The 26,088-nt window shown below is 42.2% G+C and overlaps 1 protein-coding gene across 2 annotated transcripts in view; it reads right to left on the bottom strand.

Annotated features, from left to right (window-relative positions):
* The window catches only part of LOC308392026 (polypeptide N-acetylgalactosaminyltransferase 18-like), a 188,852-nt gene that overhangs the window by 39,472 nt on the left and 123,292 nt on the right, over positions 1 to 26,088 (bottom strand). For both annotated transcript variants that reach the window (XM_080874866.1, XM_080874867.1), the window contains exons 5-8: positions 14,586 to 14,783; positions 12,569 to 12,683; positions 4,629 to 4,814; positions 3,133 to 3,270 (exon numbers count right to left, since the gene is read on the bottom strand). In XM_080874866.1, coding sequence (XP_080730992.1) covers positions 3,133 to 3,270; positions 4,629 to 4,814; positions 12,569 to 12,683; positions 14,586 to 14,783 — 637 coding nt within the window. The remainder of the gene's footprint in view (positions 1 to 3,132; positions 3,271 to 4,628; positions 4,815 to 12,568; positions 12,684 to 14,585; positions 14,784 to 26,088) is intronic.

Below are 26,088 nucleotides of genomic sequence, written 5' to 3'. Positions count from 1 at the left end.
ACGAGTTATTATTATTTCAGAGTAACAGAAGCATGCACTGATACTGTGGACATTTTATCTGATTTCCTATCATTCAGAAAAACTCAAGAAAGTGAATTTTGGGCAAAGCTTGAATAATCATATCACCTGGTGGGATACGGTCAAAATAACCTGGAGGTTATGCGGGTTACTTTGTACCCACATTTTGTTACCAGGTTCATCATCTAGCTGTATCTTTTTTTTTAACCCTTACAAGTGTCATGTTTCCATCTCATGTCTGAGAATCTGTTCCTAAATGGGCTGTCTTGCTCTTTGTTCTACACGACACCAATCAGGTGTAACACTGTGGCCACTGACAGGTGAAGTGAATACCACTGATTATCTCTTCAGCACAGGACCTGTTAGTGGGTTGGATATGTATATTAGGGAGCAAGTGAACATTCTGTCCTCAAAGTTGTTTTTATGGAGGAAAAATGGGCAAACATGAGGATCTGAGGAGGTTTGAAAAAGGGACAAATCTCTAAAACTGCAGATTTGTGGGGTGTTTCCATCTGCAGGGGTCATGAAAAGCGGTCCAAGGAAGGAACAGGGGTGAACCAGCGACAGGGTCATGGGTGGCAAAGGCTCTTTCATGCATGTGGAAGTGACAGCTGTTCCCTCTGGTTTGACCCAGCAGACAAGCTACTAAAACTGAAACTGCTGAAAAATGTAAAGGTGTCAGAATACACAGAGCATCACAGTTTGTTGGCACCAGTCAGGATGCCATCTGCCACGAAGCAAAGATGGTTCAGGAACGGTTTGAGGAGCACAAAAACGGGTTTGAGGGGTTTCACCAGATCTCAGTCCAAACAAGTCCGATCCACGGAGGACTTAAAGGATCTGCTGCTAACATCTTGGTGCCAGATACCACAGCACACCTTCAGGGGTCTAGTGAAGTCCATGCCTCGGTACACTTAAGTTACAATGTGGCAAAAGTTTTGGTTTTTTCATCAATGCAGAAACTGGATGTCTACCCAAGCTAGAATCCAGTTATAAGTTTTAAAGATTTTATGGGTTAAAGGGTGACTGAGATCTCAATTAAAAATGACATTAAATGGTTAGTAAGTGGAATTGGTCCCAAATTAGTCATTTTCTTCCTCTATCAGCAGGAGCAGTCAGAGCAGGGGGATAATTCTGCTCCGCTTTCAACAGATTACTGTCATTTTTCAATTATGCAAAATCCTCCCACGGACGTTAGATGATGAGAGTTATAGTCATGCAGAAGTTAAGTGGTAGAAAAAAAGTTCACCTTCTCCATACCTGCTGCTGTGATTTAAAGTGAGTGTGCGTGTGCAATTGCACTGAGGGTTAACAGAAAAGTTGTGTTTTTGCAGCTGGAAAGTTACAGGAAGTCATGAAGAGGTGTTTATGATACGACTATAACAGGGTGGGTATTGTTTCTTTTTTAGGTTATTTCTAAAAAGCATCGACATGAAGAATCTGAACAAAACAAAATAAGAGGCGCACACTCGCAGGAGCACAAGACCTAACTGTGAAAGTCCATTTGTGACCATTTCCAGATGAATCATTTTGGGTAGAGGGTATATTTTGTCACCACAGGGAATCAAAATACCGTAATTGTCGGGCTATAAGCCGCTACTTTTTGCACAAGCTTTGAACCCTGCGGCTTTTAGTCAGGTGTGGCTTTTCTATAGATTGTCCATGATTTTTGTGATATCGTAAGACGATTTGTTTTGTTTGTTCTGCTGTTGTACGGCACTACGTTGCCTGGCGGAAGGATTGGGGTTCAAGAGTGGTATGTTGGTCACATGTCCATCCGCCAGGCAACGTAGTGCCGTACAAGTAGCGCGAAAAACAAACTTCAAAGTAGCGCTACGCATTCAGCGGGAGGCGTGGATGACCAGCGGCGATAAACTTGCGAAAAGCAAGTTGTGCTCAACTCTACCGGTGGATTCTGACAGCGTGGAAAAGTGTGCAAACATCCACGATCACCAACGGATTTCGAAGGGCTGGACTGCTGCATGATGAAGAGGAGGACACCGCCACGGCCCTTCAGAGGGTGTTCGACTCTGACACTGACAATGACAATGAGGATTATCTTTGGTTTTGAAAGTGACAACGAAGGAGAGAAGCTGAGAGTGGATGACGAAGCCATCCTGAGCCTGTTTGTATCCGACACTGGAGAAGAGGACTTTGGTGGTTTTAGTGTGCAGGAAGAAGAGAAAGATGGTGAATGACTGACTTTTCTTCTTGTTAAAGCCGTGTCACTGCACCTGAACCTAAAAGGTAGGCTGAATCTATTTTTCTGGTGTGCTGTAGGTTACTGTTATGTACTACATTTGTTACTCATTTATGAAGCACAGCACATGTGCAAATATGTACCCATAACTTGTTTTTCAAAATATTAATAAAAGGGGTGTGTCTCCAAACAGCCATCTCTTTCCTGACAATTCGCTTTGTGCATATTCTCTTACATATGATAAGTCAATATTGAAACACCTGCGGCTTTTAGTCAGGTGCGGCTAATGTATGTACAAAACAGGATTTTCCCCTGATTTTAGCTTGTGCGGCTAATATTCAGGTGCGCTTTGTAGTCCGGGAAATACGGTAATTTAGCAGAGGCACTGATATACAAACCACGTGGTGAGAAACCCCCCATCACTTCTAGCAACTCAAATCCAGACTTTAATCACTCTAATATCTTTATTTTACACCAAAACATGAAGAGAAGTATCAATCGTATTGGATGCGAATCCCAAATCCTAAACTGGTAGTGGTCGTGCATAAGAAGGCAAAAGTCCATGAAACAGCCCCAGGGTCATACATGAGGACATCAGTGAGGAACAAAAGAAAAAACAGAAGCACTGGAGCATCAGGAAATGTTTGGAAAGCTATAAATGTACAAGAAACAGAGGTTTTAAACTAGAACAGAAAGAAAATGTCTACAGCTCTCATGGGCTGTGTGGGGTTCAACAGGCTGCCAGTCGACTGCAGGGCCAACTGTTTCACAAAGACTACAAATACCCAGGAATACATAACGTTCTGATTTGGGAATTATTCAGAAACCAGTGGGAACTCATTAATGAATAAACCCTTAATTCTGGATGTCAACATAGGCAAAGACGGAAATGCAGGTCGATCACAGGAACTCACCACGCCATACGCAACTGTGTCGCTGTAGGATCGGAGCTCAGGGTAGATGTTGGAGAGGAACCAGCTGAACGGTCGACAGCGGAGTCTTGACCGCAGGGCCTTCCTCTTTGAAATGTCCCCGATGTCTATTCCTGAGTTCTAGGCAAGGAAATAAACACACACAGATCCAAGTTTTACATGCTGAGCATTTTACTGCCACCCAATGACCTCGAGCAACACGATAAATACAAAAAGAGCTTCAATTTTCTTACATTCGACGTAGCAATAAATAAAAACACGTGCAGAATTCAGGCGTCTGCGTCCTTTGAGCACTACTACATCCTTGGAATGGCAATGAAAGAGTCGGAAATGATAACTGAGCAGAAGAACAGCAAGGAATGTTTAAAAAGGAGCCTCACAGAGTGCGATACTCAGTGAGGAACGGCTGAAATTAAACAGAGATGTTAAAGCAGAATCTACATAAAAAGTATGTGAAATGTTCCCGAAAGATTGTTTTCCTGCCAAGAGGAAATTTACCCTACAGACATAAATTGTTCTTGGTCCTACAAATTTGAGCATATACTGGTTGATCTGCATTGAATCACTGTAAATCTGGTCTGCAACACTGTGCTCATACAAAAAACAATATCAGAGAAGAGTTATTGCCGGGCTCGAGCAAACTGGAAGACAAGAGCGATCTACAGGCTTATAATGAAACTAGCTATGAACTGAAGGACTACTTTGGGTGAGTTAGGTATATGTGCGATCACTCAGATATGAGTCTGACTTCGCATTAGACCTGAACACACGTGGTTGAAACATGGATACTAAAAGGCTGAACTAGTGTGAACTTTTTGGGATTATGAGGGTTTGGTTAGGTTTTGATAGGTCAGCTAAACCTGGTTAAGAAACACACTGTAGATCTTTGTTATACAGTATTCAAATGACTTGTCATCTGAAAATGTAAACAAACAGGAAGTGACAAAAACGGTAGTACCTCTAATGACCGCTTGAGGGTGGGTCCAAAAGCAAATCGATCTCAATGCTAAAACGTGCAACGTTACGACATGAAACGGTATGATGGAGCTTGACACAGAATAAATAACCAAGCTCTCTAGTGTCATCTGGTAAGTTAACGCTCAATTATTTTATCTAACTTTCATCACACATACAACTAACATGCTAAGAATTGTCCAAAATCCACAGCGAAAATGTAGCTCCATCTTTTATATACAGTATATCCTTGCACAACAACAATCCTTCAGAGATGCATTTGCTTGTTATTTATGTGCCACTGACTTTCTAGTGGATCTCCATGGTGGCATTCATGGCTGCTAGAAAATCTGTAACACAACCCCTGAACACAAATAAACATGTCCACAATAACACCCCCGCACAGGGAGAAGAAGCACCACACACACACACACACACACACACACACACACACACACACACACACACACACACACACACACACACACACACACACACACACACAGTGAGTGCAGTGTGTTTACCTGCAGTGGAACGTTCCAGGCCATGTAGACGTGACTCTTGTACTGGTCCATCCAGACCTCAGCCACCCTCAGAGCATTGCGGCGGACGTGAGCCGTCAGGTTCTCCGTGTAGGGTTTGTGGGCACGCTCGATGTGGGCGATCCGAGAGCAGGGCAGGACCTCTACACTGCCACCGCACTGCCACACCTTTGTTACACACACACACGCACACGCACACACACACACACACACACACACACACACACACACACACACACAAATGTAAATTCTGACATGTGAGGACTGTGGGGACTCCCAAAAAAGGTAGAGATATTTTCAGCACCTGCCAGGTTACTGCCAGTTAAACCTGTGTCCTCTGAATAGGGGATTAAAACCTGCTGAAACTGAGCCTGGCTGATGGAATTAGCATGAATAGAAAGGTATCACAGGCACACAGTGGTGATGCCTACCCAGATGCTGCTATTTTCATCTGTCTGCACTTGTTTGACAGTGGAAGCTGTCCTACATGCCTATGTAGGACTAGCCAGGCTCATGACACATGTGGCAAATGTTATTTCAAGTCATACATGTTTTAGTAAAACAATATTTGGTGTGTGTGTGAGGTAGCACATCATAGAAAACTCATGTTTGGATTCTTCCTTCTTTTGTGCCATATACGGTAATGGAAAAAAGTGTCTTTGGATTCAAAGGTTTTCTGTGTGAGGAGATAATAAATACAAACTTCACACCCTCAGCAGGTTCTAAAATTAGGTAAATACAACCTCAGAAGTACAGCTACACGTGGGATATTATACCGTATTATTATTTATCAGAATAAAAACTAAAAATGCAGAAGCAGTGCCTGAAAAGCTAAGCACTATCTTCCTGCTTCCACTACTCACGATTCAGACAAGCCACAGTTAACATGTTAAAGGCTCAAGTTCATGACAGACATGGCTGGTTTGGAAGGGCTATCAGGGCCTCTTCTCTTTAAAAAGAACACAGCAGCACAGCTTAGGCCTGGAAAGCTGCATCTGAACAAACCACAAGACTCCTGCAACAATGTCCTTTGGACAGAGACCAAAGTGGAGATGTTAGTCCATCATGCACAGCAGCACATTTGGAGAAAAAGAAACACAGCACATCTCATACCAGCTGTCAGCAGCGTGGTGGAGGCATGAGGATTCTTCTAGAGTCAGATGTGAGGCCATCTGTCCAAAAGCTAAAGGTTGGACCAAACTGGGTCAACAGGACAAAGATCCCAAGCACATCATCAAGTGTCCAACAGAAAAGTATCCAGGTGCTGCAGTGGTCCAGAGTACAGACCTCAGCCTGACTGAGATGCTGTGGTGGGAGCTTCAGAGAGCTGTGCATACATGCATGCTGCAAAACTCACTGAACTAAAGTAACTAAGGAAGCTCAGAGCCTTTAATATGTGCAGCAAGATGTCAGAGATGTTTATGTCTGTGGTAGCGAGTGCATCTAGTCTCTGTTCTCCCTCAGACTCCACCTCGCTGCCATAAAGAACACTACCATTCTCTTCAAAGCTGCATAATAACTCTTCGTTCTGTCAGACCCCAAACATATTTGTATCATACCTCCATGCAGCTGTTATTCTCATATTTAGAGAGTATTTATGATTTATTAATGCAACTTGCAATTTTCTCTTACACAATGTGAGTCTTGTACTGTTTTAATCCAACTTCTTTTTTCATCACTGTCGTAAATATATAAAGTTCCTCACCTCATCGTGCAAGGTCTTCATCAGGCGCCTGCAGCACTTTTATTCTAAATGTGTTGTTTATTGCAGACTTTAGTATTTTTGCTCTTGATCGTGAAAATAAAAACCTGGTGTTAGAAAGGATCATAATAAGTCATGTTTAAAGGCTAACCCCACTGGCCTGTTACACCAAGCAAAAATATGCACGTTGACAAAATGTTACTGCAGCTAGAACTTCTGCACGGCTGTTGTTAACATCTTGCAGCGGTTAAACACTGACTGTCAGTGCTAAACAAAACCTTCCTGACAACGAAGTCGATACAGTACTCAAACAATGCTTTGATGTGGAATAATCGAACATCTTTCACCAGCTACAGGTATTTTATTAGTGTTTCGGCCCACAGCTGCATATCTAAATGTTTACTACTTTGCCCTCCGGTGAGTTTCAGAGTATGATGCGATGTGCACCGTCTCAAAGGTGAAGGAATTACATGGATCACGGGTCAGTAGGAGAGATGCAAAGGCCATCTCTGCTGGTACTTTAGCTACTTTGAGCTCTTCCTTCTCAACATCAACTCCACTCATATTAACTTTTTTTCAGGGGTCCAATTCAAACCACTGCCAATAACAGCGAAGGACATCATTGACTGATGTATGAGCGAGGCAGCAAATACATCGCAGGGTTACCTAGACAACGGAACTTGGAGTGTCCACTAGTGACCACCTGTCAGCTACAAAGCAAAGTGCAACAATCAAGCTGCTTCAAATGTGGACCAACTTTCAGGAAATAGCAACACTTCTCCAGAAATATTCTAGAATTCGCCACGTTTGGTCAGAAGATTATTGTACCATTGTTTCCACAATAGCGCTGCTCAACACTGAGCTGCAGGCACCTTAGGATTTCACAAACAAATGCTGGGAAATGCTGATTTGAATAGAAACTCCTGTTCCCTCTATTGCAATCCTGCACTCCTGTGCATTTGTGTTCTAATCCCTCCTGCCGGCCAGCCTCCTTCCCTCTATCCTACCAAAGCAAAGCGCTGCTGCAGAACAACAGCAGAAACTGTAGCGCTGGCCTGACGCCCAGGCAGGGCCAAATTCAGAGATAATACATGCTTCTTTCAGAAATACCTCAACACTTTCTATAAAGGATTTACAACATGGGGTTAGAGTATAAGGAGCTATTCTTCGAGTATAACAATCTACCTCTGAGCATGTGGGTGTGCAGCGTGAGATAGAGAATGGCATCAGGAAAAAGGGGAAATGAAAGAAGGAGAGATTCAAAAAAGGATATAAAAAGAGGAGGTGCTGGGATAAACACACAGGGAGATAAAGCGGGAATAAAGAGAGGAGATAAAGAGAGTGAAATAAAGGGGAGAGAAATCTGGTCTTCAGTGATCTTTTCGAGAAGTCTTTTCTTTTTTTGGCTTTGTTATTTTTGTTCACGGGTGAACACAGGGTCATGTGCCAAATACTACACAGCAAACATCACAGAGCATCATTATGACTTTGAGAACTCGCAGTTTGGGTGCGTGTGCATCCGCTGTCTGGGAAGTTGTGTCTGGCTGACTTGTACGGGTGTCACCCAGACAAAACGCAGCACATTTACATCCCTAATTGTCTCCCGGCCTGTCTCCTTTGGTGAAATGTGGAACAAATCTTGCTGTCAGACTTGTGTTTTTAAAAGTTTTTAATGAGAAAATGAGCAGCAAAAGGCATAAACAAGTTGTGAATTATAAATCGCATTGAGCGAAGACAACCACCCGTCGTGATGGAGCGAGAAAAAAAAAAAGACAATGAGTGTTAAATATGCACAATATTACGCCAGCACGGCGCAGATCAGGCTTCATGAAAGCAATCTTTATCACTAAAAGGAGCATGCAGGCCAGAGATACGGAGAGCTTCTGCAGAAACCGAGGGAGCGCACGAACAAATCGCTGATAAAAAAGAAAAAGTAGTCTGTGTTTGGTATGAAGATAGAAATAGAACAAACGGAGTGTTTTCTGAGTTAAACCCAGGGCCAAAACCAACACATGATGAAATAGTTAGATTAGGAGCAATGCCCCTGGGACATGTGTGCAGAACTGATTCTGTCAAAATATCACCGCCGATTTACATAATCATTGATCTGAAAAAGGGGCTTCTACAGCTCTGTGTGCTGAAACATTGACGTTCCCTGTCATTCCTGATGTTTTTATAGAAAACCACGAAGTAAAAAACTCATCAGAATAATGATGTGCGTGTCGAGGCGGGGGCTCTATAGAATTCCACGTGCTGCTGAGTTCAGGCTTCAGATGGTCCTGTGGCACTGGAAGTGTTTGCTACAGAAATAAAATGTCAATACTCTGGCTAACCTTTGGTTGCTCTTTCAGCTGTTCCAAAAAACTCCACACACGGAGTTGTAACCTGTCCACATCCACACAAAATGCTCCACAGCCCCTTTGAAGTGCTTCTACGCTGAAACCGCTCCATTTTGCTTCACTGTTGCTGTCAACCCTGCAGAGGGCAACTGACTCTTGGCCCCGTTTCAGCACACAGGCCAACAAGTAATGTGGGCAGAGCGGCCGACGGCTGAGGGGAGCATCTGATCTGGGTCAGAAAGACGTGCACTGCGGTCGTGGTGGCGACAGTGAGCTCATCCCCCCACAGAGGGACCCTCACTACTTCTGCTTCACTGAATAAACCATCCAACTCTCCGCTGTGCTAATGTCAACAGGTGTTCAATTTGTCTCTGCAGTGTGGGCTTATGCAGAGTAATTATATGGCAAAAGAGCTCTATAATAGAGAATAACCTCACTGCATGATGCAGCAGCACTCTTGCTCTCTGCACTGTGAGGAGCTAAGGAGAAAGGCATTATCAGACCTGTAGCAGGCTTGACATTCATGCTTCATATGGAGTCACATCCGAGTCCTCCACAAAAGCTTCCGTGAGACAAAGGAAGGCACAACACAGCCAGTGACCAGACACATTTATATTCATGACATCATAGTGTGTTTATGACATAAGGTTGTAGCTGTTCTAAAAATGCACAGAGCCAAATATACTAAGTGGAACTAATAAGCCTGACTGCAAAACGCTGTGTGCTGGACTGGAAAGTTTGTCGGGTGAATAATCTGTGAAACAAATCGTCAGCCAGTTCTTTTCAAAGATGCCCTGCACCATCAATCAGACCTCAGGAGGGAGGATCCACTAACCAGCACAGCAGTGTAACTGTGGGGTTCATGCACATGTCTCAGAATAACACTTCAGGAAGCAGCTGAAGAAGCAGCAGCAGGTTCTGATAAAAGGGAAACTGTTAAAATCTGAAGGTTGAAGGAACAAATAGAAGAAACCAAAAGATGATTTGCCACCAGATCCTGATCCATGCATGCATCACTCCCCTTTATTCTGACTTAAATCCAGTGACCCCTGAACGACATTCTTTGAACACACTTCACACCTGAAAAAGAAGAAAAGACTACATGAGAGCTGATTTGTGAGGCTGCAGATCTCTACATGCGCCCTGCTGTGTGAAGACACAGACGTCTGCTGCCTGAAGTTTTCATTATGAACCAATGTCTGCGTAGCAATGTAACTAATACCCTGAAACACTGCCAACTCTGCTGCTCCCTGTAACTTTATGCATGTGTAATGAGCCACTCCCCCCTCTCTCGGTCCTCCATGTTAAGCTCTGCTCTCTTACATTAAACAGAAGTATTAAGGAGCAGAAATAGACGCGTCTCAGCTCGAAACATCTGGCTGAGCAACTACAGGAGCCAAAGGTTAGGCATGTATTCCCTCCTCATTCCAAATTATCAAAGCAGCAACTTTAACAACCACATAAGGTGCATAAAATATCATTATTTGAAAAGTTTGAAAATTGCTCTTGCAAACGTAAAAAAAAAATCCTGTCCGAGTGGTTCCTTCATTTTCTCTCTAACTTTTCAACACCTACAAATATGCAATGCACTTCTGCGAGCTGCAGAAGCACCTGTGTTTGTGACCTTTAATAAATCTGGTGCAATATTTCCTATAAGTGCACTCTTCCTATTGGAGTTTAGACTGAGATAACACAGCTCCTGTAGTCAACATCCAGCCAACATTCCTTTACAGGTAGCGTCGCACTCACAGCAGTTCGCCTGCGTTCTTGTTTACAGATGGAGGGGTATAATTACTGGGGAAACATCCACCATTCCCGAGCAAATACAGGGAGCATCAGTCAGCTTGGATGCTGGCAGGTCTGCTTGTTCAGCTCTTTAGCTCCATAACCTAAGCAATACCTTATTTTTCCACCAGGGGCAGCAGAGCAGATCTTTTACTGAAGGTCTTTGTTCATCTGTTGAAACATAGATACTGAATAAAGCACTGAAAAGGTTAAGATTGCAAGGAGGGATCCAAAAATAGTGGCAGTGCTGTAATCAGTCCAAACATGCATGAGGTGATTACTCTGAAGGGGAGATTGGACACATTTAAATCGACAGATTTCAGTTTATTTCGGGCCAGTTTCTGAAACCATAGTTGCTGCTGGCTTGTCCCACCATAACTCAAATCAGCTTTCAGTTCTTCTCCCTCGATTCTGATCATTTAGCTCCAAGCATGCCTTCTTTAGCTTTTTACGGTTCATTGAAGGCTGCCGATGTGGGTTTCTTTTACTGCTGTTTTAGAAGAATGGAGCCAGGGGGAAGGTGGCATTTAAAACGTCTATTAATGCATCACAAATGGATGCAGTCAGACAAAGTTAATGATAACTGGGCTGTATGTCTGTTTTAGAGGGCACAGTACAGTAACAACCAGAAACTTCTCTCTGTGTTTCATTTATTTATCTATTCTTTTCTAGACTTGGTGGTTCAGATCAGCATCAGCCAGCCCGGCCTGATAATCAAACCTGCCCGACACAGACACGGTTGCAGTAAATCACTCCACACCGAGCCTGAGTCAACAGTTTCTCTCGATGGCTCCCGGATACATTCAGCCTCAACGCTGTGTCATCCTCCCGGGGCTGATTGGCAGCCTCAGGATGACTGTGCTTGTGCAGAGCCCAAGGCCTCTAGAGATCCGATTAGAGATAGAGTCCCTCTGGTAACTTAATGTTCTGATGGAGTTAGGCTGCCTGAAAATGAAATAAAATGTGTTGCTGCTCAAATTTGCCAGAAACTACAAGAAAACTGGAAGATGTGGAAGTTACTGTCACCATAATGTGATATATTCATATAATTTTATCATATTAAGTTACAATTTGTAGTTGTTACATCATTAGTAATTAGCCAGTTTGGGTGAGTCACCGATAAAGATGCTGCTCTATCAAAGGAAAGGTCATTCTTTTTTCTGTATGCTAGGCGAGCCGTCCTTTTAGCACAGTTCAGGTTGGATGGTGACAGCAGCTGATGCTGTTGTTAGGCGGCCCACGCTACATGTGTTTGTAGGTTACTGTATGGAAAGTGCTGGCAGAGATCTCAATCGATATAATTCAAATCAGTTTTACTGGTATATGCAACTGTTCTTGAATTTTAAGATAAAGGTCCAAAAATTAACAGCTCCTTATGAGCAAGAAAAACACCCTTTTAACAGGAAGCAACCTGTTAAAACCAGGCTCGGGGAGGGAGGGCCACCAAAGACACAGTGTGGAAGAAAGCCTGAGCTTAATAAGGCTTTATAAAGACACAGAGAGAAACATTTGAGTGAAGAAGAAACACCCAGTGCATCATGGGATGCCCCCAGCAGCCTAGACCTATTGTAGCATAACTAACGGAGAATTCAGCATCACCTGATCCAGCCCTAACTTTATGCAGGTGTAAATAAATATATTTTGAAATAAACTGACACTTTTTCCTCATAAAATGACAGTTTTCTATTAATGCACGCTGGCTGTATCCTTGTAAGGACTTTACATTATAATATAAAGCACCTTGAGGTGACTTGTTGTGATTTGGTGCTATATAAAGAAAACAGAACTGAATTGACGGGTCAGTTTAAGATTGATAACGGTTATCATTGCTCCATGTTTCACCAGTAACTAGTTTTTAGAAGTCTGGTTAAACCAAGCTGTCAGGCAGCTGCTGCTGATTACATCAAAATGGCGAGTGTGGCAAAAGTTTTGACCCCAATACATTAAAAAAACGAATTTTTACTATAATCAAAACCATCTGTTTCATTCTGGACTGTATCGTAAGGGTCTCCATGAAGCTGGACAAAAAGGAGTTCTTGAGTATTCAGAAATTAATCAGTTTGGTTATAAAAAAAAGTTTATAAAGACCGTCTCACCCTGATTCCAAGCTCCACATTTTCTCCACCATAAATTTCCATGCCCTCATCAAGCAGGCCAATCTCTTCAAAGTATTTCCTGTCGACCACAAAGCAGCCAATCAGAGCAGGGCTCCTAGAATGAGAGGAAAGAGAAAAGGTCACAGAAAAATGAAGCTTGCTTTATATTAAAGTGAATGCACTGTCATTAGGCCCTTTAAAAAATATAATGCAAAGCCTTCTCCTCTACCCACATACAACAGCTATGTCCTAATCCACAATTAGCCTCATACTGGGGCTAATTGTGGGGATCAAGCCCCCTGCAGATCTATTTTTCAAGTACACTGCACATTCGCTGCTCTAAACATAGTCCTTAGTCTTGCATGAAAACCCAAGCAGTGCATTATACTCACAAATGATGCAGCTGTCAAAATGATGCCTTCACCTAACACAACTACTTCAGGACATTTTGTGGAAATTCAGGCGGGAAGAGTACACAAATCTTTCATCAACATCAAACTGAACCAACAGGGGTGAAAAATAACTCCTATTAGTATTCATGCTGTCAGTCGCACACATCTCTTCTTATCAACATGAAATACAGCAGCGCAGCAAAAACAGCTTGTTTGGGTGAATTTTGCATCCCAGTGGATACACACAGTGGCAAACAGCCAGAAACCAAAAAAAGACCCCCCCCCCGGCTTTCAACACATTCTTTTTCATACAACATTCAGTTAAAGAGTTGTTTTTATTTTGCAGCCTATAGCGTACAGCAAATACTGAGCTATGGAGTTCTCATTATCAATCTGCAGTGGTGCTAAATGTGAGGTGCAGAGGAAACACTTCCAGGTGTGCTGAAGCATTAAGAGTTCCTTTCACTGGAACTAAGAGCTGAGCCCCCGCACCGTAATCCCCCCTCCACCAAACTTTACACTTGTGCAGTCAGAAAAGTACCGTTGCCCTGGCAACCGCCAGATCCAGACTGGTCCGTCGAACTGCCAGACGAAGGAGCGCGATTGGTCACTCCAGAGACATGTCTGCACTGTTCTGTATTTCACTGCATTTTAGTAGTAGTATCCATTATCGCATTCAAAGGTGGATTTTCTGAAGCTCAGCGGAACAATGTGCGTCCGAACACTGCCTCTCACAGACCATAACTCATCATCTTCTGATAACTAGGAAGAGCACAATACGCATGTTTACTTAAGAAATTAGATACCGATTTAACAAAACTGCTCTGAAAGCCATTAAGCGGTAACAATACTCTCAAGCGGTCCTCCCGAGCAAATCCAGCAGCAATCTGCACTTGAACAAAAGTGCTTAAGAAGATAGAGAAATAAATAATTGGGCCCATTTATCTTCCTCCATTACAATATTGAGCAGGATACGTCCTCTTGTTTTTCTCCAAATCTATAAACACTGTATTATTGATTTACTTGCCATAAACCTCAACAACAGACATGTTATCCTCTTTGCACGTATTGGTGAGCAGGCAATTCTGCTGTCATTACTGGGCTGTTTGTCTGTACTGGTCTCTGGTGTGCGTAAGCAATCTTTCTCCGTTATATTGGCAACACTTTCCTGGCCACTGAAGATCATTCTTTGTGGGTATGCGTGGTGACTGTGCGTGGTGTTCAGGACATCAAATAAGCAGACATAAAATGCACCTGCTCTCCTTCTTAAATGTTAACTGTAACGGCCCACCGAGACCGTTTTTATGTCTTACACTTAATTTGCTCTGTAGCTGTATTGCTTCCCGCGGGTTTTATACGGGTTACAATACTGACACTACACTAAGCAGAATTTACATGCATAATTATTCATGGGGATTAGTGTTGGAGAAATTATAATGTAAAAATAATGAGCTTAGTAAGTGATCTTATCAACCCTACTTGCTTCAAGTCAAATGATTAATAATTAATACATTCTTGGACTTCTTTCACATAAAGAGGTTCCTTTTAATAAAATAAAACCATTTCTTTTTCCCCCTCATATTTTTTTTTACATTATCGAGCCTCAGAGCTCATCTCCCGTTTACCTGATAGGCGCCGTGTTGTTGTGCTGCGTCCACCAGGACTTTGGCGGGTTGAGGTATCTGCACCACAGCTCCCAGTCGAAGCCCTGAGCAGACAGAGGGTATTCCTCGATCTCAAAGGTGTCATACTTGATGTTGTCAAATGAAGGCGAGACCACCCGGGTCCGGTCCTCCTTTATTCGCTGCAGAATAGGCTCCGCCCTGCAGGATGATAAAGTACAGATAGGAATGTGTTTATAAAGACAAAAGCAAATTATTGAAGAGATCGGTCTTACGCTGCGAGCTGCAGGGATTAACGTGGTCTCTCCCATCATCTCACATCATGTTGTGAGAAGAATCAACACCATAAAGTATAGATTACTGGAAAAACAGTCTTTGTAGATGTGGTTTCATCACATTTTGACTCTGCATCAGCTACAAGCAGAGCTGTGCTAAGCCTGTCCGAACCTATGTCTTCCCCACCCAATGCACACATCTCCTGTGGTGTGCACAACCTCACTGAGTTCTGTACCGCACAGGATGTGGCACTGGGCACTGCTCTCGTCGTTCACTGCTAACGGGGGAAGTTTCTTCTGATCTGAGGTCATATTAGAAAGAACCGAGTAGCAAGGCAGGACAGGCAGGGTGTTTGTGGCTCCTGAGAGGGGTGAGAGGCTCATGTGTATTGGCGTGCTTCCCGATGCAGTGAGGGGGCGACTGGTGGCACCAGCTAAACCACCAGCTGGAGCGATTGGCACACGCATAATGGGGTCGGTGTGCCCACCAGCAGACACATCCATTTGTGCAGATTTGACAGGGAAGCACTGCTGCCCGGCTCCCAGGCAGGGACGTTAGGGGCCCAAAGGTTGTCTGTGAATACCCCACAAAGCTGTGGTGGGTCTTGAGTTAACTGCACAAAGCGATGCTAAGAGAGGTGTGTAGTGGAACCTGGGGGCACAAAATGCTTGTCCGGCTGTATTTGTAAGACCTGCGACTGATTGGCGACCTTTCTTTGTCTTTTCTGATTGACTGCAGGACAAGAAGGAAGAGCCTGCTGCTGTGCTGCTTTATCAACTACTCCCCCTGGAGGATCATGTGATAGTGTTACCTTGTTTTTTCTAATATTCCTGTGCAGCTTTCTGTTGAGCGAGGAGGAGTGAGCAAGCTTTCTAATAAGCTTTGATTCTTTTCCTCTAAAGAGACGTTTAGTGAAGAAATTACATTTTGTTCCAGTAGATATTTGTTTTACTCATTCATTATTTCACTTTGCTTTTACTTCTGTGCGGGTGTTGATTCTTTTGGTGTGCACATACTCTGTAGCAGCCTTTTTATTAAAAAAGACAGAAAGCTTTTGTTGAGCAATCATCTTAAAGCCGATACATGTGGTTCAGAACTAATTTGTGTGCTATTAATTTGGTCACAGTCGCTTCATTATGCATCTTTTTGTCATGTACAAATACAGTCATCTCAAAGACAGGATAATAAACTTCAGGTAACTGATCTAACATCCAAGACTGGACCCTAAAAATTCTGACTGCTCTAAATGTCCCTAAAGGATGGAAAAACAAACAGCACAAGACACAAAATGTTCACCTTGAATCATGTTTGAATTTTTGAGCCTTATTTGCCTCTTTGCTTTGTTTTGATTAAATAAATATAAAAGACAGTTTTTGTGGTCCTTTTTGTCTTTATTGAGCCTAAATCTCATTGGTGTATTTTCACAGTTTATGTTCCTGATTCTGCTCCGATTGGGCGGAGCAACCAAGTAATTTTATCCAGCTTTTATTTAGTTCAAAGCTCTGTTTCAGCAGTGTCATTATCTCCAAGTACCAAAATGCAAATGAAGAAGTCAAAAGAAAACAGAAAAGTCAAAAGGCCCCAGACACTGGCAGAGGAAACAGCCTAAATTATTCCTCTTCTATCTTATATTTGTCATGAATATTACTGATGCTGCCTGCTGTCAGCTGAAGATTCTTTGCCCTTAAGAACTTTATAACCCGGCTGCGTGTTCGGGTTTGTTTGTTTTTGAAATTTGCATTTTAACAGTAGAGAAATAAAAAGTTCTTTAAACTGAATTTGAAGCCTAAAAAAGTCAAACATGTATTAAATATCACACGAATGAGTCTGTCTGGGAAAAAAGAATGTGATAAAACAATCTGGGGAATTGTCAGTTCAAGCTGGGAAATGAGACGGCCGTCTTGACTGGATCAGGAAGGTCATCCCGCTGGAGAGCAGCGAGCACAGAGCTGAATCAAGGACTGAAGGAGTGCAGCTGAAGGCTCATCAGAGACAGCAGAATCAGTGGAAGCAGTAAGGTGGTGTCTGGAATATGAAGTCCTTGAGAGATCCGATTCCATCCTACTTAGCCTTGTAAGCCATTCCAGAGCTGAGAATTGAATCGGAGAGTGAGTACAGGAAGTGGCTGGAAAATTCAGCGTTGGGGGGCTGAAGAGAGTCCAAAGAGTCCAACCAGAGCCAGGACTACAAATGAAGTCCTTGATCAAGTAATATGCAATTCAGCGGATGTTGACCACAAGGCTACGGGGCTGTGGTGGGATGATAACTTTGGCAAGTGGGACAGCTCTTAAGATTCATGGGGGGATGTTGGCAGCCTGGGCAGTGATCACACACAGAGGGAAAGAGCACTGCTGTTGAAAAGCTGAGCAGATCACAAGATGTCCTGCTGCAGATAACGTCTGTCCCCAAGCAGAGATGCTGTTTGTCTATTTTTAACTCTTCGGCATTCAAACCTCGGACATTTTGTGACATTTCTTTGTTAATTATGTGGTTCTTCCAGGAAACAGAGTAGGTTTGTGATATAAAAAAGAAAAGTTGAAAGATTGCAAAGCAGACATTTAAAAATGTTCCTGTTTTAAAAGACGATTTTTATTCATATTTAGTGAAACAGGATTTAAATCAAAGTGGGTTGCAAAGCAGCTTGCAGAAAAACATAGTCCTTCACTCAAAAGCAGGGCATAATTTTTTTTAGCAGGTATCTGTACTTGTTGTCTCTTTTCAGCCATTAAGGTGGACCTTTAGGGTTCCAACGTTCTCTTGTTTTTAAACCTGAGACACTTTTTAAGGAGTCATGTTCGACTGTATGAGCAGAACCCCGGACTGCCGCTTAAAGGTGTGAGCTGTGTCAGTTTAAAACACCCTGCATAACTGGATGGTCCATCTTCAAACTCATTCAGAGCAGACAGGCAGGAAGAATTCAGCACTGACATTTCTGATGAAGTGTGTGAAAAATGTTTGGAAAACAGAGTCTCTTAAAATGCTAGGCATATTCTGAGTCGTCCACTGATTGCACTTCTCTGCCACTAGATTACATAAAATATTCAAAGGGATTTCACCTCTGTGCATAAAATGTTTGACGAAGGCAGGAACTCTTTTAGTTTAATAGATTACAGACTTTCTGAGGTTAAAGTGAAGGATTAATATGAAGCTCAGGTTGTCTCCCTATCCACAATGAAGAAGTCTGCTACACTCCAGGAACATGGGGCAGCCCAAACGTTTGTCACGAGGCTCAAGGATTTAAGAAATATACCACAATCAGAAAAAAAGCAGATACAATGAGTCAAGCCATTTACCTGACAATGACAACAAAGTTAAAATGATTGGTTAATGGTCTAATCGAGCAACAGTATTCTAAGGTAATACCTTTCAAATATGATGTAATACAGTAATTTCTCCTTAATGTCAGAAAACACCAGCGTTCTTAAATGTTAGATTTTCTTTTAATTTACAGTGGTTTGCAAAAGTATTCGGCCCCCTTGAACTTTTCCACATTTTGTCACATTACAGCCACAAACATGAATCAATTTTATTGATTTGCAGTTATTTATTTGTAAAAAATGTTTGGTATCATGTATGATTTTCGTTGCACTTCTCACATGTACACCACTTTGTGTTGGTCTTTCATGTGGAATTCCAATAAAATTGATTCATGTTTGTGGCTGTAATGTGACAAAATGTGGAAAAGTTCAAGGGGGCCGAATACTTTTGCATCCACTGTACATATTTTTGTATATCTCTACCTTTCTTTCCAAAAATCTAGAAAACAGATGTTTGAAAAAAAGTTTTTAATAGTCTTATCGAAAGTTCTTAAAGTTTAAGCATTATCAATATTAGCTTTAATTTCACGATCACTGTGTCACCAGCAAAATCTGAGAAGAACTGTTTTCTGACTCAAAATGAGATCTTTGCAAAATTGTGTGCTTGCTGTATCTCTGTCTTATCTAACAAAGCTGGGCACTCGGTTAATGCTAATGAGGCAGAACCTTACTGATCCTTTTGTGTTATTATTGATGTGAAGAAGACAAAGGCTGAGTGGAATGAGAAAAATCAGAGCCTTGCCTCTTCAATTTGTGGACTGCTAGAGGCTGTCATCTAAATGCAAACTACCACTGGCAGTTCCACGAGGGAGAAAACATAAACCTGGCACTGTGGCTCACAGTCATGCATGTTTGATCAGTTCAGGCCCACAGATGTATACGATAATAACATCAGAAATTCCCAGCATTAGAGAAGGGGGGGGTGGGGGGCTCTTTCATCCTGCACTCTGATTGTTCTTGGGCGGTAAACCTCGCCTATGGCTGAGTTTTTTTTTCATCCGCTCGCACATATAAACACAGCGAGCCCACACAGATAAGCCTGGAATCTTGATATAGGGGGAAATCTGGGATCCACCTAATTAGTGAGACCTTCACATCAAAGAAAGGTAAAGGCTGGAGTGTTCACACGGGGAAGCGCCACGTCAGCCGAGAGAAAATTATTCTCTCACAGCTGAATATTAAAACATGTAAGGTGCATCATCCTCTTCATGCAACTCATTCATTTAGCTGCAGATCTCCAGATAGATTAACCCCAGCCTCCGTGAACTGCAATTAGTTAATATATCTACAAATTTATGGCAAATAAATTAGTTATATTTGAACAACATATTAGCCAGGAGCAAGTGATTTAAAAAGATCCGTTTTAGAAAAAAAAGAAGTGTCTAATAAAATAACTTCACTTTCTGTGTTTGACATTTTTAACTTCATTTAATTTTTTGTAAACAATAAAAATTCAGAAAATAACTTTTTTTGTGTTGTCAAATGAAGATGAAGTTCCATCTTATGTTAATGGAGCAGCAGGTGTGCCATTACGTCATCTCTCAGCATAGACTGAGCTTTGAACTACAGTACTAACAGGGATGAGAAAGAGATACAGGGAGTGCAGAATTATTAGGCAAATGAGTATTTTGTCCACATCATCCTCTTCATGCATGTTGTCTTACTCCAAGCTGTACAGGCTCGAAAGCCTACTACCAACTAAGCATATTAGGTGATGTGCATCTCTGTAATGAGAAGGGGTGTGGTCTAATGACATCAACACCCTATATCAGGTGTGCATAATTATTAGGCAACGTCCTTTCCTTTGGCAAAATGGGTCAAAAGAAGGACTTGACAGGCTCAGAAAAGTCAAAAATAGTGAGATATCTTGCAGAGGGATGCAGCAGTCTCAAAATTGCAAAGCTTCTGAAGCGTGATCATCAAACAATCAAGCGTTTCATTCAAAATAGTCAACAGGGTCGCAAGAAGCGTGTGGAAAAACCAAGGCGCAAAATAACTGCCCATGAACTGAGAAAAGTCAAGCGTGCAGCTGCCAAGATGCCACTTGCCACCAGTTTGGCCATATTTCAGAGCTGCAACATCACTGGAGTGCCCAAAAGCACAAGGTGTGCAATACTCAGAGACATGGCCAAGGTAAGAAAGGCTGAAAGACGACCACCACTGAACAAGACACACAAGCTGAAACGTCAAGACTGGGCCAAGAAATATCTCAAGACTGGTTTTTCTAAGGTTTTATGGACTGATGAAATGAGAGTGAGTCTTGATGGGCCAGATGGATGGGCCCGTGGCTGGATTGGTAAAGGGCAGAGAGCTCCAGTCCCACTCAGACGCCAGCAAGGTGGAGGTGGAGTACTGGTTTGGGCTGGTATCATCAAAGATGAGCTTGTGGGGCCTTTTCGGGTTGAGGATGGAGTCAAGCTCAACTCCCAGTCCTACTGCCAGTTTCTGGAAGACACCTTCTTCAAGCAGTGGTACAGGAAGAAGTCTGCATCCTTCAAGAAAAACATGATTTTCATGCAGGACAATGCTCCATCACACGCGTCCAAGTACTCCACAGCGTGGCTGGCAAGAAAGGGTATAAAAGAAGAAAAACTAATGACATGGCCTCCTTGTTCACCTGATCTGAACCCCATTGAGAACCTGTGGTCCATCATCAAATGTGAGATTTACAAGGAGGGAAAACAGTACACCTCTCTGAACAGTGTCTGGGAGGCTGTGGTTGCTGCTGCACGCAATGTTGATGGTGAACAGATCAAAACACTGACAGAATCCATGGATGGCAGGCTTTTGAGTGTCCTTGCAAAGAAAGGTGGCTATATTGGTCGCTGATTTGTTTTTGTTTTTGAATGTCAGAAATGTATATTTGTGAATGTGGAGATGTTATATTGGTGTCACTGGTAAAAATAAATAATTGAAATGGGTATATATTTGTTTTTTGTTAAGTTGCCTAATAATTCTGCACAGTAATAGTCACCTGCACACACAGATATCCCCCTAAAATAGCTAAAACTAAAAACAAACTAAAAACTACTTCCAAAAACATTCAGCTTTGATATTAATGAGTTTTTTGGGTTCATTGAGAACATGGTTGTTGTTCAATAATAAAATTATTCCTCAAAAATACAACTTGCCTAATAATTCTGCACTCCCTGTAGTCTTCCCGTATTGGACATAAATTGTTAAATTCAGAATTTATCTTAAAATCCTTTTTACATACAAATTCTTGAATAATAGGTCGTATCTGAACGGGAGGCAGAGCCTTCAGTTTTCAGGCCCCTCTTCTGTGGAACCAGCTTCCAGTTTGGATTCAGGAGACAGACACTATCTCTACTTTTAAGATTAGGCTTCAAACTTTCCTTTTTGCTAAAGCATTCAGGCTACGTTCACTCTGCAGGTCTTAAAGCTCAATTCCGATTTTTTGATCAAATCCGATTGTTTTGTCTGCTCGTTCACACTACAAATAAAATGCGACAGCAAACGCGCTCTAGTGTGAACGCTCAAAGCGGCCCGCATGCGCAAAAGAAGACGTCACACACAACGCGCTCTGTTTAGACCCAGAGCAACAGCATTGTTTGACTGATGGCCCTTAATATAAATACTTCGGACTTGCCGTTTCCCAATTTTTGCTTTAAGTTATTTTGTTATTTACATAATAATGTAAATAACCTAATAATGATCCTTATTGCTGTTTCAGAGGAGCGCTGCTTCAAAGGATAGCTGCAGATTTCTGTCAGAATCTGCAGATTATACAGAACAAAGAAAATGTTCACGTTTCTCCAACGTTGTCTTCTCAACAGTTTCACTGACATCTACACGGGATGGCCAGGAAGCGTTCGCGATGTCTTCTCCGGCGCTGATAATTGGCGTCTGTCTTGTGTCGGTGACGTAAAAGACGGATTTAATGCGAAGTGACCATCAAACAGCAGTCGCTTTCTAAAACATCGGATATGTATGGGATTCAGCACCACATACGAAAGTGACCCAGATCAGATTTGAAAACATCGGATTTGTCTGTGTGTACTGTCTTTCTATGGTCTCCTTTTCTTGTCACCTCTAAACCAATCGTGGCAGATGGCTGGCCCTCCCTTAGCCTGGCTCTTTCTGTTAAAAGGGAGTTTTTCTTTGTGCTAGTTCATAGGGTCAGTTGATTGTTGGGGTTTCTGCAGAATACTACAGGGTCTTCTACAATAGACAGATCAATCACTTTCCATGAGTTGCTGTTTGGAGTGGAAACTTATTATATTGTGAGAAAATGTATTTTTAGATTCTGCTTTCAACAATTCTGTTGGAGTGCAGTCTATACAACAGGCTATTTCTGTACATACATGCCAACATACGTGCACCTCATCATGTAATTATGTTTTGCCACCATATTTGGCGATGACTAGGAGCCCATATAGAGAATATGAGATTATAGAGGATTACTGTGATAACAGCCAGACAGTCTCTCTAACATAAAACACCCTATAATTACTGGACTTTGATTCAAAATAGACAACACTGCCGATAATTGCAATGGATGGTAGAGGCAATTATGCAGATCGAGCAGTCAGTGCTTTGTGGGTAATTATACAGCAATTTCTCAATTTCTGCAAAAAGAAATGTAGAATCTTCCAGAGGGTGGCCGAGAGTCGGAGCACAGGAAGGAGCGTGGAAAATAAAGGTTTAGGAGGAAGGTGTCAGCAGAGGAAGACAAATGAAAGAGACGGAGAAGAAAGTAACACAGAAGAGCAGAGGCGTGCCCGCTGCTTTGTCATTACTACAAGTGAAATCACATGCGTTACTGGGAGCGTTAATAACACTGGCACAAATACAACAGCGGCTATTATGGCAGTGACGAGCGGCACAACAAGAAACATTTAAACACAAAAACACATTGTCAACAAAGTGTGCTTAAAGAGAGGGGAAAGTGGACGGAAGAAGCCTCGTTCGCTGGCTGAGCTCTTTTGTGTCTCAGCCAAGAGTGATGTTATTAGCCACAGACAAATACCCCCACTGTGGCAATACGTAGGAGGTTTGTGTCAGAGCTTCGTACAGGGAGGGAGGGAGGACTGGAGTGGGTGGACGAGTGGAGGGTTAGGACCCTTGTAAGTGTCTCTCGTCGAATGTGAAGCACACAGCAGCAGCAAATGTTATTTTGGATCCAACCCAGACAGTAAGATGAAGCACGCTGAAGAGCAAAAAGCAAGGCAGCACACACAAACGTGTTACCTGCAAATCGATGTTGAACTCGTGTGTGTGCGTGTGTGAGACATTCTGGCGGCTGTCAGAATGATTAACGGGTGCAAAGCAGTGTTTTTAAGAAAGGACCCCGAGGTCGCAAAGTGTCCTCGGCTCAAAGAGGCTGCTAGGAAGCAAAACAGCACTTGACAGAAGAGCTGACGTGTTACGGAGCTCAGCTGCCCCAAGACTGTCACGTGTTACACACAACCAGTTATGCTAATGGGGTCAGTAATTAACTACTGCTCTCATTACTTAAGGTGCTTAATGGATGCATTAGGAAGTATTTCAACTGTGTGTCAACATGCTCGTCTCTGGCATCACGCGTGCTTGCAATTATTTAAACTCCAGCCTTAAGAGTGGGTTATTTCCAGGAAATAAAAGTGTCCTCATTAAAATGCAAATACATGCGACTTATCAGATTACCTGCTGTAACTAGGAAGCAAGGTTTAAATATTTAAACTTTCAGCAGGAAATGCAGGCAGGCCAAAATATCCCAAATAGTTGGAATAACGAATCTTTAACCTATAGTCAGTCTATACCTCAGGTGGCACATTGATAAGCCTTCTAGTTCAAAGAATTGCTCCTAAACTGTGTGACAAGTGGGATATTTGTGAGCATGCACTGCTGCGAATTGTTGTGGAAGTGTCGGTTAGCGAGTGTCCACGGGAATTTGAAGCCGGAGTAAGGAAACTGGAACTGTCGGGAAATCGATGTAGAACACGAATTTCTGTCAGTGTTACGATCACGAGAAAGTAAATAAAATAAAATCAAGACAGCAGTACGAGAGTAGCTTTTGTAATAAGGAAGTGCTCTGAATATGTCAAATCTCAAACTGTTTATTAGTCCAAACCAGAACTGTGAGCATTTCTAAGTAGGCATGACATCATTTTTAATTTTACATAACCAGATGTGATACTATGAGTTCATACTCTGTTATGAACATGATGTTTATTAGCATCATTTTAATATATAGACAAGTAAAGAAGGTCACTACTGCTCCAGTAATGTATAGCATTTCAGTAATTACAGTTACCTTTCCTGAAAAACAGGGAAAGACTTTACTTTTGTCCGATATTCAAACAATACAGCACATTTACATCACTGATTATAGTTCAGCCCATAAGATGAACGGCACTCTGTGCTCGTAAGCAGGAAGGAGGACTCACCTTTAGCAGCTTGACAGCGATGAGTTTCACATCAGCTGCTCACAGTGTGATGGTGTTGGATCGTTCTGTTTTTGTTCACCTTTTCCTGTTTTATTTTGAAAACATTGGTTTCTGTTCCTGTCAATTTTTATTCCTCGCTTTGCTCATTTTCCATCCTGGTTAGTTGTTTGCCCCGCCCTGATTAGTCTCACCTGTGCTGGCTTCCACAGTGTATACTGCCTATGCTGCCTGGCACCTTTGCACACCGCACGTGTAAATATATTCTTTTCTTAACGCAGCCGTTCACACCAACTGCGTAATTTTGCAGGATGAATTTGTGATTTTGTTTTTTCAGATCATCTCATGGGTGACGTTCAGGTAATGCTGCTCCACACGTCCAACACTCAGATCTGGATTTGATGTAATCAAGGTGGAATTTAATCAAAACTAGAGCTTACTTCATGAAACGGAGCCAAGAAGACAAAGTGGACGGTGAGGGAGTCAGTGTTAAAACATTCAACCTTAAAAATTACATGCAGCTGCCACTTGGCTTCAAATGAAGCAGAAAATGTAAAACCTCAATAACTAGTAAATGTCCTTTCATATTTCTGGAATGGCTATAACTGGGAGCGACGTTGCTAGTTATCATTATGATGCCACTTCATCTCATACTGACTGACTTATTCACCTCAGCTGCTTAAGATGACCGTCTTTCCCCCGTGCGCCTGCTACGTACACTGGATTATATTTTTTATACAAGTATTTTCTGTATCGGTTTCATATTAAAAGCCCTCTTCAGCTTCATAAACCGGTTAATATTTTGAGGATATTCTCACAGTTATCAGAGTGAGAGAGTCATTTCTCACAGGGACTGTAAGAGATGTTAAACTGTCGCCGTTGCAGAGTCGTACTGTACAGCAGATTGAACTGTCAGAAGTGATTTACTCATCAGTGTGCAGCTAAACAGTGAATCCATTAAAAATGATGGCAGCCTGTTCCAACCAGCACATTAACTCTGATAAAACCGGCAGTTTTTGACAAAATGCAAAAGTTACTGAAAGTCATTCACTCAATTCTGCAAATACTGTCAGACAACAACGACTGTGGCACACACAACGAAGAAAGTCACAGAAAATGCGTCTCTTAAGCCGGTAAGAATGATGGACTTTAATCTCTTGTTTTACTTCTTGAGTAAATTTTGTGAATATCAGAATAACAGTGAAACACACCTGAGACCACTCAAGCCAAATAAGCTGAAATCCTGAGAAAGGGAAAGAAAGCAGATGAGACCTGGAAAACATATTTAGTAAACCGGAAAGCTTATTTGTCTGATTTGTTACCATTACATGCAGGACTGCCCGCTGCCCTCACCCTGATTCAGGTGCACTTTCTAACTCAACTCAGCAATTAGCACTAGTTCTGCACTGATGGCCAGAGACAAGTTAAAGCTGAGGGTCACCTTCAAATGTAAACACAGTATAAAAACTTCAGCAAGTCTTTGAGCTGTCACTTGAAAGCCTCATGCAAAGAAATCAATTTAGATTA

Source organism: Rhamphochromis sp. 'chilingali' (genome assembly GCF_963969265.1).
Source record: "Rhamphochromis sp. 'chilingali' genome assembly, chromosome: 2".
NCBI classification, from domain to species: domain Eukaryota; kingdom Metazoa; phylum Chordata; class Actinopteri; order Cichliformes; family Cichlidae; genus Rhamphochromis; species Rhamphochromis sp. 'chilingali'.
The sequence above is the reverse complement of the archived record's forward strand: the minus strand, read 5'-3'. Positions and strand labels throughout refer to the sequence as shown.